This window comes from Xiphias gladius, chromosome 20 (assembly GCF_016859285.1).
Source record: "Xiphias gladius isolate SHS-SW01 ecotype Sanya breed wild chromosome 20, ASM1685928v1, whole genome shotgun sequence".
Lineage (NCBI taxonomy): Eukaryota > Metazoa > Chordata > Actinopteri > Istiophoriformes > Xiphiidae > Xiphias > Xiphias gladius.
Window position 1 is genome coordinate 4,124,742 of NC_053419.1, and position 20,021 is coordinate 4,144,762.

At 38.2% G+C, this 20,021-nt stretch overlaps 1 protein-coding gene across 5 annotated transcripts in view; it reads left to right on the top strand.

Annotated features, from left to right (window-relative positions):
* The window catches only part of LOC120806285 (transcription factor 4-like), a 241,426-nt gene that overhangs the window by 100,389 nt on the left and 121,016 nt on the right, over positions 1–20,021 (top strand). For all 5 annotated transcript variants that reach the window (XM_040157267.1, XM_040157263.1, XM_040157264.1 and 2 more), the window contains one exon: positions 8,672–8,730. In XM_040157267.1, coding sequence (XP_040013201.1) covers positions 8,672–8,730 — 59 coding nt within the window. The remainder of the gene's footprint in view (positions 1–8,671; positions 8,731–20,021) is intronic.

Sequence of the window (20,021 nt, forward strand, 5' to 3'; positions counted from 1 at the left end):
TGTGTGTGTGTGTGTGTGTGTGTGTGTGTGTGTGTTTGTGTGTGTTCTTTTTCACACTAAACAAGAATTAAATGTCTCCACGAGGACAGAAGAAAGCATTCTGGAGTTGAGTATTAGCATTAGGTTTAAGTTGGGTATAGTCCAGTTAGGTTTAAGTTAGTAACTGGACTATGAATTACGATTTTATTTATTTATTTACTTGTTTGTCAGAAGTCAACCTAGTAGATTTTTATTGTTTTGTTTTTTTTATAGTTCCTGAAACTCATCCTAAATTTAATTCCAGTTCATACCTGTTAAAAGTAGTTAAACACTAACACAAATCTGGATCTGGACAAAATTCTTGTTGCGTCATATGATCTCCACAAGGTCAGTGTCTCATTTTTTGTCTTATCTGTCACCATCTGTCATAAGTCTATTTTTTTTACATTTTATTTTTGTTCAAGATTTTTTTAGGATGAAGAATTAGCACTGGGTTAATAAGAGTCCAGTTGAGGGCCTTTTAATAAGTTCTGCGATAGTAACAGTCTAGCAGAGCGTCCTGGGTCCTGATGGCTCTCGGCTTGTAATGGATCTGATTTGTGTTTCCTCACCGTCTCATGGCATTGTGGACTAGCAGAGATTTGATTCTCCTGGCTCACCGACTTCCCCACGTGCTTTATACAGCAGAGTGGGCCGACCTCCCCTCCTCCACCTTTTGTACCTCTGCAGCCCGCACACTCTAACGAGCGGTGGTTCGTCTGGGGGTCCCTCTCACAGCCAATGAGCCTGTTTAGGTTCATCGTCTGGGAAAAAATGTCACCAAGGGGTTCCTCAGAGAAATGTATAGATTGGTGGAAATAGAGTTGAGGATAGAAAATCGTCTTTTCAGGGTTCTTTTGAGATTTGAGACAGTCCAGTGTTTGTGTTTAGATTATTCAAAGGCTTTTATTTTTTTTTTCTTTGTCTGACAGCTAAGAGTGGAAATAAAAAGGGAAGATTTAGACACAGACCAGGCAAGATGATAACAGCAAGGATCCTATGTTTGATTCAAACTCATTATGCCTACATGGTTACATGTAAGGTGACAATTACCACTTATTTTGTTATCAGTATTTTGATTGAAATACCAATAATAAGGACATAAAAAAAATGACAAGTTAAATAGCGCAAAGTGGTTTCCTGAATTTTGTTCCACCAGCAGTGGAATGACACTATCATTCAGCTAATGAAAATATCCAATGGAGGAAATCACGAACACGCTCAAGTTTGACAAGCCGTAATGAGGAAATGTTGTGGTGTTTTTATTTTAAAATGAACTCAGGTTTGAGTAGATTTTCAGTATTGCCACTGATCAGCAGATAAGTACAATGACAAGATTTCAGCTTTTGTTACCATGGGGCACATTTTCTTGCCATTCGCAATTTTTTGCCACCTAGAGCAAATTCACATCTTTGCAATCAATTTAAATGTAATCGTCTTATCTTATTATTATTATTTTTTTGTGTTTAAAAACAGTTTCGCAAAGGAAATGTCACAGGTAAACAACTGTTTAAATTTTAGAAACTGATAGACACATGGCCAAGCATCAAAGAAATGTGAAAGATTTTTGAATATTTGTTTTAGGTTTGTAGAAACCTAAAGCCTAGAAACCTAAAATCAGGTTTCAGGAAACACTTCTGTAAGGCATTGTCATGGTTTAAGAATCCATCTAAGTAAGGTTTTCTAAGAATGTGCTGATGTTTCCCACATTGCTGAGTTTTCCAAACCCTGATATGACTTCCTGTAAGTATCATCCAGTCAAATCAGCCTTTTTGAAAGCAGGAATGGGAATAAGTCTCCTGAGGAGGTTCCTTGTAGGAACAACAGGGTACTGTTGGATGAAGAACATACCTGAACTATCATTTTTGTTGGAAGAGGCACCGCCAAGCTCTTCAACAGCGCTTTAAAGACTAAAGAACATGATTTGTTTGAGATTTCTCAAAACAGCCAGCATTCAAGAAAAGATTGCGTGTTTTTTAAATGAGCCTTCCAAGAACCCCTTTATCTTCAGTGTTCTTTGAAGCATTGTTGTGGTGACTCTGTCATGGTTTGAGAACCCTTACAAGCAGGGTTTTAGATGAACATTCTGATGTTTCAGAGTCCCTGCTCACATCTTTGTGGTTAAAATGTCCCTTTATCAAGAGGTTCTTGAAGGTACCTTCTCTAATGTTTAAAAACCTTGATATGAGGCCCTAGAATTACTGTCAGATCAAATTAGATTTATATCAGATCAAAAAGCAGTTCGTAAAAGAGCCTTCTGAGGTTGACAAACCCATTAAAGTTTCTTGAAGTGCTTTTACTTTGGAGAGTAGGGAACATGACAGGGAAACAGAGAAGAGGCCAGAAGAGATTCGATCAAAAGTAGTCTGGATAGCATCAGAGAATACTGTGTATAAAACCGACTGGAGTTGGACTGCTGAATATATTTTGTAATTTTAAATGTAATTAGATTTTTCTGGGTGAACTGTGCATCCACTGAGGTTTTTCCCTGCATCCTCTGTGATTTTGTTTACTTTCCTTAATTTGTTCAGTGTTTTCGTATTAAATAGGTGAAATTGATGGGTACAGATCATAATTTAGAGGGTTATCTGATCTAAATTCAAATAAAGCTGTTTACTTAACGACCAAATACATTCATTACTTCACTGAATTTTAATGATTTTACATGAAAAAGTAGAATGAGACAGATTAATATGATTTTTATGTAAGAAAATAGTGAGAAATTTTATTTTTTATTTTTTCTCCTGATATTAGTATGTTTTCCTGTTTTTGTATATGTTTAAAAATAGATTGCGACAGGTCTTTCAATTATGTGGTCATAATTGAGAGGAAAATGAATAACCATTAGTGGTCAAAGGCTTCTTTTAAAGAAATAATCCACTTTAAAAAAAAGGATTTTAATGGCTTTATTTGGACATATTTTGCTCTGTGCCTTTTTTTTATAATTATTTTTTTATTGAACTCCCCTCTCAAAATGTCTTTTCCAGTTTGAGGCAGGGAAATGAGATGCTTCCCTGTGTGTTTGTGTGCATGCGTACGTGCGCGCGTGTAAGTGTGCGTGTGTGCGCGTGCATGTGTGTGTATTCATTCACAGTGTACCGTGACAGGGTATGTGATCTTGTGGCTGACCTTTCCCATCCTGCTTTGCTTCGTCCCTGCCTGTTTTTTTTTTTCTTTAATGCTGCTCTCTCTTTAACAGCCAAATTAAAATACCAGGGATTTTTGTTTGTGTGTGTGTAATACATGAGCTCAGCTGTAGAGATGGTCGAGGTGAAAAGGTTAGCGCTATTGGACAGATGTAAAGAACTGTGGTTGTATAGTTGTTAAAGCCTCAATTCATTCACTTCATTCATTTATATTTTAAGTAAATGTAGTAGCTTCCGTATCTTGGTCATTGTTATCTTAATTGATACACTGAAGTAATTACAGAATTTACAAAACAATCTAAATTCCATAAAAAACAGCATTTACTCATATGATTCATTTTAAATGTTTTTCACTTTGACAAAATCCTATAATTTTCAAATAATATTACAAACATTTAAAATCTTACTATGTTGCTTATTTTGGTGCAGATTATATTAGTCAGTGATCATTCATAATATTACTTCTGTATGCAAACTTTATGACAATTATAGGGAGAGATGTTGATATTACAGAATACATTATATTATACAAATCCCCCACAATCACACAAATTGTATAAATTCTACAAGTCATACATTTGTGGGTTTTTTTGTTTTGTTTTGTTTTTTTTTTTTTTTTTGTTCTATCCATTGTTGTATCAACAACAAAATGTAATTACACACCAAAAATATAAGTCTGGAAATAATTATGGGAATCGTAAAATATCCAGAGGCACACATACATACATTCCTTACAGTTGCTGATTAACAATTTCCTGCACAAAAAGACAAAAAAAAGGAAAAAAAAAAAAAAATTCGTACACTGCTGTCTGGTTCCCTTCCCTTTTTTTTCCTACATGAACATGTCGATATTTCTGCTACAAATGGTCTTCCTCAGGTGAAGGTCAGGTTGTGAGCATTGTCTGTGAATAACTGGGTAATTGATGCTGGTTTATAAATGTAGGGACTATACGCCCAATTATTCAATAAAACACAAAAGAGTAAAATATCGATTGAATGCAAAATATCAGTATTGCCTGTACTTAAATATGGGCCTTCCGAAGCATGTATGGGTCATTTTCTCTACCAATTCAGCAGCATCATGTGTTCGTGTGTGTGTGTGTGTGTGTGTGTGTGTGTGTGTGTGTGTGTGTGTGTATGTGTGAATCCATTAAAGATAGATAGATAGATAAATATTTTATTATTTTAAGGTAATTTAAGAGTTAATGAAGGAATGGATAAATTAAAGAAAGTGTAAATGAATTAAGTTAGTAATTGCTCATCCTGCTGATTTTATGTAGCCCTATTTCCCATTCATAGACAAAAAATCTCAGAACTATCAATGAATTAATGTTAAATCATACTGTATAATGTTGTGTAGTTCATTCTCCACAAGACATACTAAATACCATGTGTTATGTTCAAAAGAATAGATTTTTGTATGACCGAATGAGTGAATAAGATCATACTGTTGATTTCATGTAACCATACAAAGTATTTCAAATTATATTTAATAGGTGTGGGATAACAAAGAAAAACTGAATGAATTGATCAGCTTGTTCAAAAAACAAAACAGAAATGATAAAAACTACCAAATACACCATGTTTTTTTTAAAATTATTCAATGGAATAACCTCTCAAAAACTCTCTAGCCTCTGTTACATTTAAAACATGGATTCATTTTTCTATACAGTATAACCTTTGGACACCTGACAAATTCAAAATTATTAAATTATAAAATTGATTATAGAAGGCTTGAGAATTATACAAGTCATGTCGAATACAAAATGTACCCCATATGTAGAATTTTGACAGGATATTGTGCATTTTAATTTTGATATGTGTGAAAGAATGTGGTAATTTGCAGAGGTGTATGCAATGTCAAATCTAAATGGATCTTTGTGTGTTTGTGTGTGTGTGTGTGTGTGTGTGTGTGTGTGTGTGTGTGTGTGTGTGGTCCTGAATTAGTATTTTTAAATGCAGGTGCTTCTTTGTATGGATATATTTCGGTACCATGCAAAAGTACGTTTGTATGTGTGTGTCTGTGTGTGTGTATACGGTGCTGTATATCTGTGTATATCGTACACATTTACATGTATGTGTGTGTGTGTGTGTGTGTGAATCTGTGCCAGTAATTTCCAGTAGTTTGTTTATGTGCGTGTGTGTGTGTGTGTGTGTGTGTGTGTGTGTGTGTCTCTGTGTGTGTGTCTGTGTGTGTGTGTCTGTGTGGGAGTCTTTGTATACATGCCAAACTGGTCCAGCTGGCATCAGTCGTAACTGAAGCCGAGGCCGCTGTATCGGTCGCACACAAAAAACACGCATACACACACACACACACACACACACACACACACACACACAGTCGACCACATTCCCGTTCTGTACGCCTGTAATTATCAACCTCTTCTGCATCGACTACCATGTTGGCATGTATTCAGTGCTGGTCTATACACGCCTGATTCAAACCCTTCACCACGTACACGCTTAATTTTCCTCCACATACGCTCGCTATGAAACCCCTCCATTTCATCTCGTATGGCTGCACCGACCGCAGAATGTAATTACACACTAACCGTGGTTTGATATTTAGACTGGCTGAAGATTTAAGGTTTTATCCAAAAAGAAGGTCTGGGTGGTAAAAATAGGCATCGAAGCGGTCCCGCAGCTCGGAGGAGAGGAAAGCCTGCTCAGAAGCTGGAGAGGAAATTAGCTTTGTTGTCTATACGCAGCAGCGGTCGCTGCATTTTCGAAATTCATCAGACACCTTTTTCACTGCCAGACATGCTCAGCTTGTGTATTAAAACAACGGTCGGTTACCTGCCAAAGAGGCTTCACCTTCTTGTCATGCACTGATCAAATCTTGGCCTGCGTTTAAAGGGCTGCTATGTCTGATTTCAGTCAAACACATGTTTAGCGTGTTTGACCAAAGATGTCTGCGCTCTTTGTTCTCACAGCCATAAACTGTGTATCAAGTGTGCTGTAGGTTAGCGCTTAAGACACCCGCTCACTATGAAGGAGAGAACTCCAAAAAAGAAAACACACAGTGATACAACACTGATACAACACAACACATAATACATACAAGTTTTTGTTTTTTTAACAAATTATCAATCGTAAGAAATAGATCTTAGAACTAATAGAGGAAATTACAACAAGCAAAATTTTCAAAAGAAAATTCCATGTACTTTATGGTGAGGTTTTTAAATGGTGAAATGGATGTTACGGTATTGATAAGTGGAGCTTATTTCCAGCCTACAAAAGAGTGTGTGGCATGCACTGTTGAGATGCTCTGAGCAAAGAGTTTAACCTCCTGCGAACCAGCTCCAAAGTGAAACTCCACACAAGTCACATGATTAGAAATTGGAGACTTTCTGTATGAAGGTGACTCTGAAAATAATGTGAAATTCACCGCAGATGCTGCAGGCTGGGTGATATGAAAATTTCGATCTTGAAATGAGGGGTAGCTATCCCTTTAATATCTCTGGGTGTATTCGCCAAGTGGGCAATTTTGCGAAGCAGTGAGCAAGACTGATGTGTATTGGACTCTTAGGATTTTTGCATCATTGTAATGAAGTACCATAACGTCTCTGTTATTTTAGGTGATGAAGTACCCAAAACTAGACATTTATGTCAAGTTATTCTAGCCATAAAGTTTTCCAACTGATTATCCAGAAAATATATTATATTACAGCTTATATATCAATATGGCAATATGAAATTAGATATGAAATGATCAAGGATTTTAGCTATTCCTGCAGCATGTTGATACCAGGTGATTGTACAGCATGGTTGGCAGGGCATATAATATGTCTACCAGGGAATTTGGGGTGGTTGTTAGGTGGTTGCTATGGTGTTTGGGTTGACCAACAGTCATACATGGTTGCTAGGTCTTTGATACAAGGCAGTTGGTAGGGCATCAATAAATGCTTGAGCCATATTTGAAATGACTCCTTCTTTCCTATATAGTGAGCAATATTTACTGGTCACTATTTATGTAAGAGTCTGAACTCTCGGTGTGAAATTTATGCATGATATGGTCCCATCAGAAAATCCCACACTGGAGCGAAAAAAGTACAGTGTCCTTGGTTCGCAGTGTCCAGAGAGTCTCAGCAAGGACTTTTTTTTTCTCTGCATCAGCTCATAACTTTCAAGCCTTGCTGAGGCCACTGTGATGTCAACACAAGTCACACAATCAAGAACTTGACGTATTCCGTTTGGAGGGTCTAGGTGGTAGTGTTGGTTGCCTAGCATGTACACTAAAGAGTGTCCATGGTCCAACAATTGTCCAGTGGGAGAATGGAGGAAAGTCGCAATATACTAGAACAGATGTGACAGAGGTATCTTTTCGTCTAGATCACCTCCAGAACTTCGGGATTAGAATCAATTTAGAGAGTTACCTTAAAATATTAGAAACTAAAAAATTTTTATAACATCGACAGTGATCTGAGACAAATTTTATTCTTTCTTCTAAATGCCAAAGGAAGATAGGAACCTGCCACTTGAAGATAATATAGATCGTATACCTTGTCTCATATTCAGTTTGTTTTGTTTGGTACATGCTAAGTAACTAAATCTGCACCTAAAAGGAAGCAGGGAATGAAAGTGCTGTTTCTGTTTTGAAAGATGGATCTTACAACATAAAGAGTTTTTCTTTCTGCATACGGATCTATGCATTGCAGGCATAGCAGATGTCAGTTTTGTTTTGCTGGGAGATAAGCGAGCCGAAAACATACAGAACACACACACGCTGACCCTGTGATGACTCTGATCAGGAAAACTGGCTTTGGCTGTTTTCTGCTGAAAATCTTATGACTGTGTTCCCAAACAAATTGGGAATGAATGATTCTTTTAATGAATGGAAGAACGATTAAAAATATACTTTTAGTGTGCCAGGGAAATATGTCCCTATTGGGTAAACAAATCAATCAAAGTCATACTATTTTTATATTATTGGGAGTGAATATTATTGAGAAAATCAATCACTTGATTCATCAATAATCAATCTATCAATTTTAACATTTTACCTTCTCATCAGATGAAAAAGCTTGTAATATTATTAAGGGACTAGATTTCAAGGCAATCTGCACATAGTGAATGAGTGACTGAATGAAAGAAAGAATAAATAAAGTTCAATCAACAATGAGAATGGTTTAAATTTAACTTTAAATAGTGTCGTTAAGTGAAAAATGAGTGAGTGAATGAATGAGTGAATGACTTAGTGAAGTTAATAAATGGCAATCCTAACTGTTTTTTGTAGCAGTGGAACAGTGGACTAGTGTGGTTACAAGGAAAGTAAAAGAATGAAATACTGATTTAATGACTGGATGGGTGAATGGATGAATGGATGGACATATGAATGTTTGAATGAATGAATGTAATTCCATTGGCTTCATAGATTAAGTAGTAAATGAATGGATGAATTCTTTTCCACTCCAGTGATGGATTTTCTGTAAAGATAAGGATTTGTCTTTGTTGAGATGATTCCCTCTGCTAATTGCTGCCTCTCTTTTTCTTTCGTCCTCCTGCAGGTAAAACAGAGAGGAGTTCGTATTCGTACGGCAGAGAGTCCAACCCCCACTGCCACCAGGTCAGTCTCACTGTAAATTTCCTTTTCTTTTTTTCCTTTTTTTAAAGCTGAGTAGGCGTGTCACTCAGCTTTGGTGCATTTGGTGTGTGTGTGTGTGTGTGTGTGTGTGTGTGTGTGTGTGTGTGTGTGTGTGTGTGTGTGTGTGTGTGTGTGTGTGTGTGTGTGTGTGTGTGAAAAGCAGTAAACATACTGAGAGAGACAGAAAACTGTCTGGGTTTGATCTGAGGTCAGTGGTAGAGGATGTTCAGTCCCAGAGATGAGGGTTTTAAGCACCTGACTCTTTATCCTCACGCTGGACTTTACATTAATAACTGTGAACAGCTGTGTAGGCAAGAATGCTGACATCCTGTAGATGAAAAGTATCCCTGGTGAGTTTAAATTTCTTAAACCAATTTGAGCATCAAGGACAGACCAAAAGTGTCCCAAGGTCACCACTGCTTTTGTTAAACATTTATAGAGTAACATTTAGCATGTGGCCAATTGCCTACATTAAGCTTTTTGTCTGAATTGCTTACACACACTTGGGGACAGCAGAAGGTGTGAACACAATTATCACATGACAAAGATGGCAAATATGTTAGCAAACGGTAGCCACATCTAGCGGACATTTATTCAATCATCATTTTACCTGTTGTTGCTGATGAATGCAGCTTTAAAGTAGTGTTTGACTTCACTGCAGATATCATTGCCTGTCGATTGTGTCATATTTTATTGTATGTTGTCTTGTACAGTAAACAGCTACAAATCCCTCTCCAGAAGAGTTAACATTATCCATTGGTTGTTTCATTATCCAGCATCATTTATTTAAAGTTGACATAATACAAACTATATAGCACTCTCAGCTTCTTATGTGTCAATCATCCTCATGACTAATATAAACAACAGCTGTTATATGTTTTTGTGGGGGGGGGGTTATTTTGTTTTGCTTTCCAGAGAAGTCTAACTTCATCGCATATTCCTAACTTCATAAAACAAATTATTTAAAATTTTAACTTTACGGATTATTCGTTTGAAATGAAATATTTATCGGTGGCTGCGGCGCCAGGTGTTGTGAGGACTTTGGCAATAGCTGGGTTTAGAATCTGCGCTGAAATCTTTCTGCTCAGTTCTCACGGACCATATGCATCTGTGAGAAGATGCACGTCCATGATTAAAAAAATATACAGATGTGGGTGTTTGATTCTGCCAGTGGAATATTAAACAGAGAGCGGCTTGATGTGCTCGCTGTAATTTGATGACCACCTTTTGGTTTTTGAAATGATAGAAATCACATACGTTCCATTCCAGTGCAGGCTGTTGGACCTGTTGATTAAGTCTGATGTTATGGATGTATTTTTCTTTTAGTCTTGAACATCTATTAATTAAAGCTTATCAAAAAAGTGTATTTCCTCGCTTATGAAAACCAAAGTTTTGCTAAAAGATGTTACAGATCATGATGCATATATGAAGGCTGTAACACTGATGTTTGAGGTTCAGATTTGATGAAAGCTGACTGATTTTCAAACATCATAATACTCTTGGTGATACATGTGTACGCTACTGTGTAACTCTTTTAATTTTGCAGGTTGATATATATAATTATATAATTGAAGTTTTATTCCAAATCTGGATATCATTTTTTTTTTTTTTTGATGATTATTTGAACTCAACATGTCTAAGGAGATTTTTGCTCTCTAACGTCGGGGGGGTAGTTGAGACAGTGGATCTCATCTGATCTGTTACAGCTAGCATGGACTTTGGTGTAATATAAATGAGAATACTACATCCACCTTCACACAACTATTTTGAATGGGCTATAGTGTATAGTGTTGGTAACCCCCCTTTATTCAAACATGAAACTCCTCCACCCAAACTTGATAACGCAGTCCATTCAAACACATGGAAGCTCTGTGCTGGCTGGCAGATCCACAGACGCAACTTGTTAGCATAGCACCTGTGACAGGAAGACTCGATACCCTCATTATACATGTACAACTTTGCTGACTGCCAATACACATCAAAGCCCAGTCGTTTTAATGTCAAGAACATAGTTGAAGTAATTTGTTTTTTATTATGTTTTCTAATTGAAATTAAACATTATTAGAATGCAGCTGATATAAATAAACTTCATATTTACCTTAGATTAAAAAACTATTTGTACACACACACATTCTTATATATTTATATATATAACAAAAAAAATCCAAGTGTGGCATCTGAAGGACTTGTGGTACTTTTTTGACTTAAGGAGTAAAAAGACCTTCCTCCCATTTTGGTTTTGATCTCTTCCTTTCTCTCATGAGAACATGATTTGGCCCTGACAACCTTGCGAACAAACACACACACACACAGACATACACACAAAAAGAGGAACATGCCAGTCACATTTGTCTCATGCCAAACATGTCAGTTGTACCGGAATTGTTTTCATCCATTCATTCAGTCATACATTCATTCATGTATTCATTCATTTACCCATATCCCCATTAGGGAGTTCACATATCTCTTTACACTGTTCAACTATCACTCCATTGTTCCATTGTTTATCCATGTTAGATGGTTTGTTCATTTATCCATTTGCAAAGTTCAGCCTACCATCTGAACCCTTATTCATTCACACATTCATTCATTCATTCATTTGTTCATTCATCAGTCCATTTCTTGTTCTAATCACCCTGACAAATCTATCCATCTGGTCACTTATTCATTCACTATTCATGCATTTACCTAATTCATTTGTTCATCTGGCAGTCTGTTTGTTGACTTAAACACTCTCTGATCCATCCATCCATGCATTCATCCATCCATCTGTCCATCCATCCCTCTGTCCGTCCATCCATCCGTCCATCCATCCAACTGTCCATCCGTCCATCCGTCCATCCGTCAGTCCATCCATCCATCCATTCATCCATCCGTCCATCCATTTATCAGCGACTCACTGATCTTTTATTTATAACCACCTCTCATATCCAGCTGTGGCCTTTGTACGAAGCTACAGCAAACCATAGAGGACAAAAATATGAAATAAATCAAACATTACTGCCTCACTGGCCATTTTCCTACTGGGCTGCTGTCAAATTATCCTGCTACACAGTCTGAATGGCTCCTGATGGAAATTGTTTGGAAATGGCAGATAAATTTACATGCTGGGCTGAAGTCCAAAATCCTCTGGCTTCATCCTCTGCTGTTAGTGAAAGAGAAAAAAAAAGAACGATGAGCTCACGCTAACAGCAGGAAGATTTCCAGTGACCCCAGTTTATTCCACCAATCTCTGACCAAACCAAATACATTTCTACTATTCGAGTTTGAGGTAATTTAGGTTTGGTACCACATTTTGGCCCCAGTTTTTATTTTAGAGTGGGCAAGTTTTAAATGTACACCTCATAATTTTGTTTGTGTGCTCAATAGCAACCACAAATCTGCAAACATCCTCCAGCTGAGCTCTAAAACATTTAGCCTGATAATCATACAGAACTGCCATTTCATTTTCATTTCATTATTTGGTTTGACATTGTGTTAGCTGTTTACTGTTTGGGAGGATGGGATATTTTACCTTAATCAATCAACAGTTACTGATGTACCTGTCCTTTTGAAAGTGGACAAAGAAGCTTTGGTAGTGGTTGGAGCAGTTGAATTAACATTTGTCATCTCAGTAAAATAAATGTGTCAGCTTAAGAGTTGCTATTTCTTTAAGTTGACTTACAAGAACCTCTGACTCATCCATGCTTGTTGCCCTTTTGCAGCAGTCTTGCTGTTGCTATATTTCTGGTTCAGGAAGAGAACAACAACACCTTTCTTAATCTCACCTACAAAGCTATTTTCCAACCACAGAAATAACCATCAATGGCCACAATTTCAGAGGTCTAGAACCATATATGATTTCATATTAGGTCATAAAAGAAAGAATTGGAAAAAGTGACATTTTAACTTGATACGGAACTTGATAAAAGTCAGGGAATCACGAGAGACATTATGATTCATCCTCTGGGGACTGTGCGAGTTAATTGCTGTTGATTACCTGAATTTAACTGTTGTTGTTTCATTAGAGACAGATACATTCATTTTATTATCTTGACCACTGGTTTCGCTATCATTTCAAGTAATTCCATTACTACTATTGTTATTAGAGAGGTTCTTTATCATAGGGTCTGAGCTAAAAGCTTTTTTTTAATTTTCATTTATTTCTTATTTTACTTTATGCTGTGTCTGTTTTTTGAGATTTTCTAGTACAATCAATCTACTGTATCATGTGTCATGCATACATACAATAGTGATTATATAATATGATACACTAATAATGGTTTCCATTGTAAATTGTGTAAATACCTTTGGGAGACTTGTTTAGAGTTTTAGGGGGGTGCACTAGTTTTGTGATTATACTGTTACCCTCTCGTCCTTTTGTATCTGCCCTCTTTATGGAGTTGTCTTGTTCAGCAGTGTCAAATGGTCTGAGGATATTTCTGTCCAGCAAAGCAGTATACACCAGTGCTTATGTTCTGCACAACACAGGCCCTTACAAAGCAAATTTAACATGCTCAGGATATCTTTTTGTTATCTGGCTTCACTTAGCGTAATGCTGAGCAGTCACACAATGGTGGCTACCAACTCAGTGCACATTTATATAAAAAGGGCGGTGTTTGCAGCATATGACCAATCACAAACATGGACAAGTCTGCTGGCAGCAGAGCAGCATATTTTACAAACGAAGAGCAAACTATAAAATTAGAGAAATACGAAGAAGTTAAACACATAATCCAGGCTAAAGCAACAGTTGCAGCTGCCAAATGCAGGAAGGACAGCTGGCAAAAAATCATCGACTGCGTGAATGCGTAAATTAATAGGTTTATAGTATCACTGCCCCATCATTAGGGCACAAGTAGGTCTGACTATAATTACGTTTGTGTAGTCCATTAAATTAATGTGTTGCTTAGATGCATTCTTATGGCGTGTATGACAATTTTTGCCTTATTCTTTCAGCTGCAAACCCGGTGGTGACACACCGACTTGGGAGCAAATAAAAATATATATAAAAATATTATTCAAAGTCTTAAGTAGGCTGGCTTTCTTATAAGTGCAACATGTACAAGGTTTTAGTTTGTCAATCAGTCTCTGTTGTAGGATGATATCGGTATATAAAAGCACAATGAGATGGCTTTGACATTGCTTTAAGCCAATAGGGGAAAAAAAATAAAATGAAGAAGACAGGAGGGGGCCCTCCTACACAGGAGTACACTCCTGCTGAGTAGCTGGCCCTCTGCAATAATGAGGGTTGCTCATATAAGAAATCATCAGGGAAAGCCAAAAGGGTTTGCCGGTGTTTTAACACTCATGCAGTCCTAAGGGACCCTCTCACGATCCCTGTGCCGATGTCCACGTGATCTTCTACGAATGGTGATGCCATTTTCCAAGATATTTGATTGGTCAGTAGGCTGTGCTATTATACGCATTGATCTGTCATCTCGAAACCTGAAAGATACGTACTGAATTTCTCCTAGCACTAAATGAGTGGTGGGGGCTGGGTAACATGGCCTCTTGCCAAGGTACGAGCCCAACCCCCAACAGCCAGCCCTGCTCCCCTAAAAACATCCAAATCCCCTCCACAACCCATCGTCTGCTGGCAGAAGGTGGCATGAATACAACAGAAAGGGACTGAGTCTGTTGTTTGAGTACATATGATATCATGGATTTACCTTTTTTTTTCATTTATTTTACTGTATCATTACAAATTTGAAATCATTTTACCTACTGTAGTTACTGTAATTTAAGTTTCAAGTGAAACTGCATTCATACAAACATACATATGTTAATGTAATTGCTTTGTGGACTAGTTGTCCCAGACATCTTTAAGCTACTTTTCATTTTCATTCACCGTTTACTGTTTTTTTCATGTGAGGATCAAATCTTAACAGCAGTTAACAAAACAGTTTTCAAACAAAGGTCCATTTAGTAGCTGTTTGATCATATCACATGATCATCATCAGGAAAATGGATTTTTGGATGTTCATGTTTCCACAAAGGTTGAGTTGAGCTGAAGATTAATTCTTGACTGTGGAAACAGCAGTTTACAATACAATATCGCCTCAAGGTCCAACAGTGGTAAAGCAGTTTTGATCATATCAAATGATCTTCATCAGTAGATGGAGTTCAGTTGTCATGATTCTCACCTTTCTTTTGCTGATGCTTTGTTAAGACTTATGGGCTTTCTGCATGGAGTGACACTGCACTGCTGAGTTTCATACTGTGACAGTCACTTAATGCTTAGTTATCACATGTCATGAGCATTTTTACACTTGTCAGGGAGATACAGTAGTTGGCAAATTTGCAAGGGGGGAAACTGCTTTCATTAGAGAAACAATTGGCATTGGTAGTTTGAGCAAATGTCTAAAACAACCTTTGTTTATGTTATCCTTACAAAGGCCTGTTGTGGTCATGTGAACAATGACTGTTGTCTCTGAGAAGCCAAGTAGAGCATAACTTGCCACTGTTACAGCATTGTTAGAAGAGAGTAAGGCAAGTGGTGAGGTGTATAAGTATAAGTGTCTGACTTTGATGCTGGAGACAACTGTTCACATCCTATCACCTACCACCGGTCAATGTTAGTTTCTTTCAACTGCGACCACCATCTTTTCAAAAACTCAACCTGGCAGTTTTAGTTGCTTAAACTAATGAAGGAATATCTCAACATTTTGAGAAATATGTTTATTGGCTTTCTTTCCAAGAGAGATCTCATTTGTTTAACTTGTGCACAAATAGAAAAATAAAAATGATAGATTGTAGTTTCAGATGGAGTTACATGCTGGAACTAATGGTGAACAACAGCCGGGCGAAGTGACATCCCGGAGTCTTGTCGTCACAGTGAGGCTGCTAGGCAACGAGCGGAGATGCTGCACAGAATCACTAAGCAGAAGGGTAAACTGTTGTTCCTCAAAAAATAGCTCCAGCACGTGACTCCCACGAAAACCACAAACAAACAACCTAAAACATGTTCATTAAAGAGCCAGGCTAGCTGTTCCCCTTGCCCCCAGTCTTTATGCTAAGCTAAGCTAACCATGTCCTGACTCCAGCTTCATACTTAAAGGTGCACTCATTTTACTCAACATAAGAGTACTCTCATTTCTTCTCCCCAGGAGATTAGTGCCATCTTCAGGACAAACTTTAGGTTAGACTTTAGGCTCCAAGAACAGCTAAATCATCAGTATGTTGTTTTCTTCTTCCTTTGTTTTTTGGGGATTTCTGTGGCTTCGCAGCTGCTGAGAGTATCGCCTGAACTTCCATAACCACACTAGAACCACCCTCGTGGGTAGTATAAAATACACATAAACACTCACACACGTGCACCAAGAAATGGGCTTCTCTGTGCTTGCTATCTAAAGCTATCTAAAGGGACATTCTGTCCACATAAGCAGAAAACCCACATCATTAGAATGAAGGGATGGGAGAAGATGATCCTCCCTTATCACTCTCTCTCTCTCTCTCTTTGTCTCTCACTAACTTTCTCTCTTTCTCACACACCACTGTCTTTTAGTGTCTCACATCCCCTCCCTTACTCACACTGTACATCTTATCTTGCTGTTTTCCATCATTTTCCCCCCTCTCTCAATTTTTCCCTTCTTCTACTCTACTCTGTCATTCATTCAAGCCAAAGCCACTGTATTGGCTGCACGCACAAATACACACACACACACACACACACACACACACACACACACACACACACACACACACACACACACACACACACGCACACACACACACTCTCAGCCACACCAAAGCATTCCTGTCATCCAGTTATCGCCTCACAGATCAGTAGGTTAGTTGTGGGCCGGCAGCTACAGCTGAGGCAGCAGCAGTCTGAATGTGAGGTTCTGGTGGAATGCAACATGAAAAAAAAGCCTGTAACCCTACACACACATACACACACGCGCACACACGCACACACACACAAATACATGCATTCACGCACACACTTACCCAAATCAGTCAGTGGAAAGTGCTGAAGGCTTCATTTTGAAGCTCAGAGTTTCAGAGGAGCTTAGAAGCTGCATTTACCTACTAAAGAAGACACACACACACAGACACACACACACACACACACACACACACACACACACACACACACACACACACACACACACAATTACATTAAAGCACATGTATGTAGATATGTGCTGTGTACCATAACCATAGATTTACTCTCTCTCAGACACACACCAAGAATGTATGGGATTTAACAGTATTAAAATTCAAAAAATGTGAATTTTATATAGGATATGTCCTATATCAGTAAAGTGTTGCTATTTAAATCTCTGCAGTACCACTCAGCATCAGCTACAAGGCTAAAATCTACACTGTGTTGAGTTTCTATCACCTGCTGAAACAGCAGCAGGTGTGTGGTTCTCAGCTTCCTGTCCACTCTTCATCAGTCCTTAACAAGCTGAACGGCTCCGTTAAACATTCTGAGGGCTCTCCAAACACACTGACCTCCACACCTCTCTGACGGGTCAAGAGACTGCAGTGAGAGAGAGAGACTGAGAGAGGGAGAGTCCTCTGGTTAGTACTTACCACAGCTCAGCCTTATAGTCTCTCAACCTCTCTATATATATATATATACTCAACCTCTCTCTATATATCTATATCTATATCTATATCTATATATATATATATATATATATATATATATATATATATATACACACACACACATAATATACACATAACATATATACACATAATGGCAAAGCAAAAACTGAATTTTAGAAATGTTTGCAATTTTATTATAAAGGAAAAATTGACATAAGTAATCAGACCCTTTACTATGACACTTATATTTAGCTCAGGTGCCTCCTATTTGTCTTGATCATCTTTGAGGTGTTTCTACCTTGGATTGAAGTCCACCTGTGGTAAATGCAACTGATAGGACATCATTTGGAAAGGCACTAACCTGTCTATATAAGGTCTCACAGCTGACAATACACCGCCTGCAGACCTCGGAGACAGGAATTGTATCAAGGCACAGATCTGGGGAAGTCTGAAAACAAGCTTCCCACGAGCACAGTGGCCTCCATAATTCTTCAGTTGAAGAAGTTTGGAATAACCAGGTCTCTTTGTAGAGCTGGCCGCCAAACTGAGCAATCAGGGGAGAAGGGCCTTGGTAAGAGAGTTGACCAAGAAAACGATGGTCAGTCCGGATGACTCCAGAGATGGAAGAAGCTTCCATGAGGGATGAGGGAAAGAGATTTTAGCATAAGGCTACAACATATCACAAATGTGAAAAAAGTGAAGGGCTTTGAATACATTGCAAAAGTACTGTACAGCACTAGACACCATTGAAAGTTGTATTATAATATTTTAGAACTGTTGGTTCTGTTTGGTCCTAAGACACTAAGAAATTTGTCATCTTTTTGTCTGCTGTCTGCAGGACTTGAAGCTCTGTGATGTAAAATTCTTCTTTTCACTATTTGCTAGTTTTTCTTATGAACTAAATTTGTCCACAAACGAAGTGAAACAAGTAGCCTTAAAAGGCCATTTTAGGGTGAGTATGGTAATGATCAAATCTAACGAACATGCACCTCTACATAAATTTCTTGAGCTTCATTGTGCTGAAACGAGTGATTTAGCTACAACAAGTCTGTCCAATTAAGAAAGTTTGGTGAGCCGACTTGGGACACTTTTCCCCACCGACAAAAGTAAGAGAGGTATAGGATAAGGCTTCAGTGTTTGCTTGTGTAGCGTGTTGGTTTATATCACATTTGTAAAATAAATCATGTATCACTTACAGTCCAATTTCAGCTCATTCAAACTGTCTCTCCTTCTCATTTTCTGTCAATCCTTTTTCCTTTTTTTTCTCTCTAATCCTTGTTGCTTTGCTCTCTCTCTCTGTCAAGATGCAATTCCTTTACAGATCTGTGGAATGTGTCAGTATGGAGGCCAGACATCTGTGTGTGTGTGTGTGTGTGTGTGTGTGTGTGTGTGTGTGTGTGTGTGTGTGTGTGTGTGTGTGTGTGTGTGTGTGTGTGTCTGTGTGTGTGTGTGAAGAACAGTCCTCATCCCCTCTGGAATGCCGCCAGTTCCTGTGCATGGGCTTTACAGTGGAATCTGGTTACCAAGGGTGTATGTGTGTGTTCATCATAACCTCATTCTGTCTAACCTCTGGGCCTGTCCCCATTGGCTGATTTCTGACCAATGGTGTGGCAGCAGAAAGTACAATCCCCCAACAGCTGGTCTGAAGTCCAGGAAGAAAAAAAAAGTGTGAGTCAAAGACTGTTTACATGGAAGGAAATAGTAATAAAGCTGCCAGGACCATAGATTGTCTTTTTTGGCGGGACTGCAACAGCAGGGCCAGCCCTATAAATGTGAATGTCCATGACTGACGGAGTGACTGACTGAGTGATGAAGTTACGCCATTGGTGTCCCCATTGTCTGTTGCTCTTTGAAAATGAATTGGCTCAAACAGTGTTTATTGGCTCAAACGGTGTCATCAGGGGGGTGTTTACAGGCAGTGATGTCAACTTAGCACATTTGTCGCTAGATTTATTGACTTTTCACAGCCCTTTCGCGACTTTTCTTCATAAAAGCACCTAGCGACAAATCTAACGACTTTTTGGACAAACCTTAGCTACTTTCCGTAGAAGAGAGTTGCCAGTGTTGCCCCACGAGTGCAAGGTTAGGCTTTCCCTCCGCAGGCACACCTCTCTATGCATCTCATTCAACTGACCGCACGGCAGCTGACACAGACGTGAATGAGCTTCTAACTTTCTCTCTGAGTGATCATTTTACAAGTAAATATAGCTGAAATCACAGCACAGCTGTAATCTTTAAATTATGTGTGTGGTGATTTTGTCAGAAGACATCACAGTTATAAAATCAGGGTTTAGCAGAGCAGAGCAGAGGCTTGGAAATGCCTTGGAAGTGACTGCTGGTTAACATGTCGTCTGAATGGGCTGCGTTTCAGTTACTATTTCATACTTGTTCCATTGTCTGACAACAGAAACAGAGAAACATTTAAATGGGAACAGCTTTATTGGGATTCAGCTGTATTAAGCTACCGTATAGGCGAGCACAGAGAGTAGGAGGGAAGCAAACAGATAATGGGCGGTCTTGTTAAATGATTATCATTATGTATACTTTATAAAATCCATACTGAAACTGAAAATCCACAAGATATTTTAGGCTTTTGTCTCGGTTCTATATCTTGCCTTTAATTTTCATCTGGTCATACATTTTTATCCACATAACCTAATAATATTCTGCCTGGTCAGATGCCTTACATACAGTAACATAGTCTGTGTGACAAATGCAACTGTAGCATGATG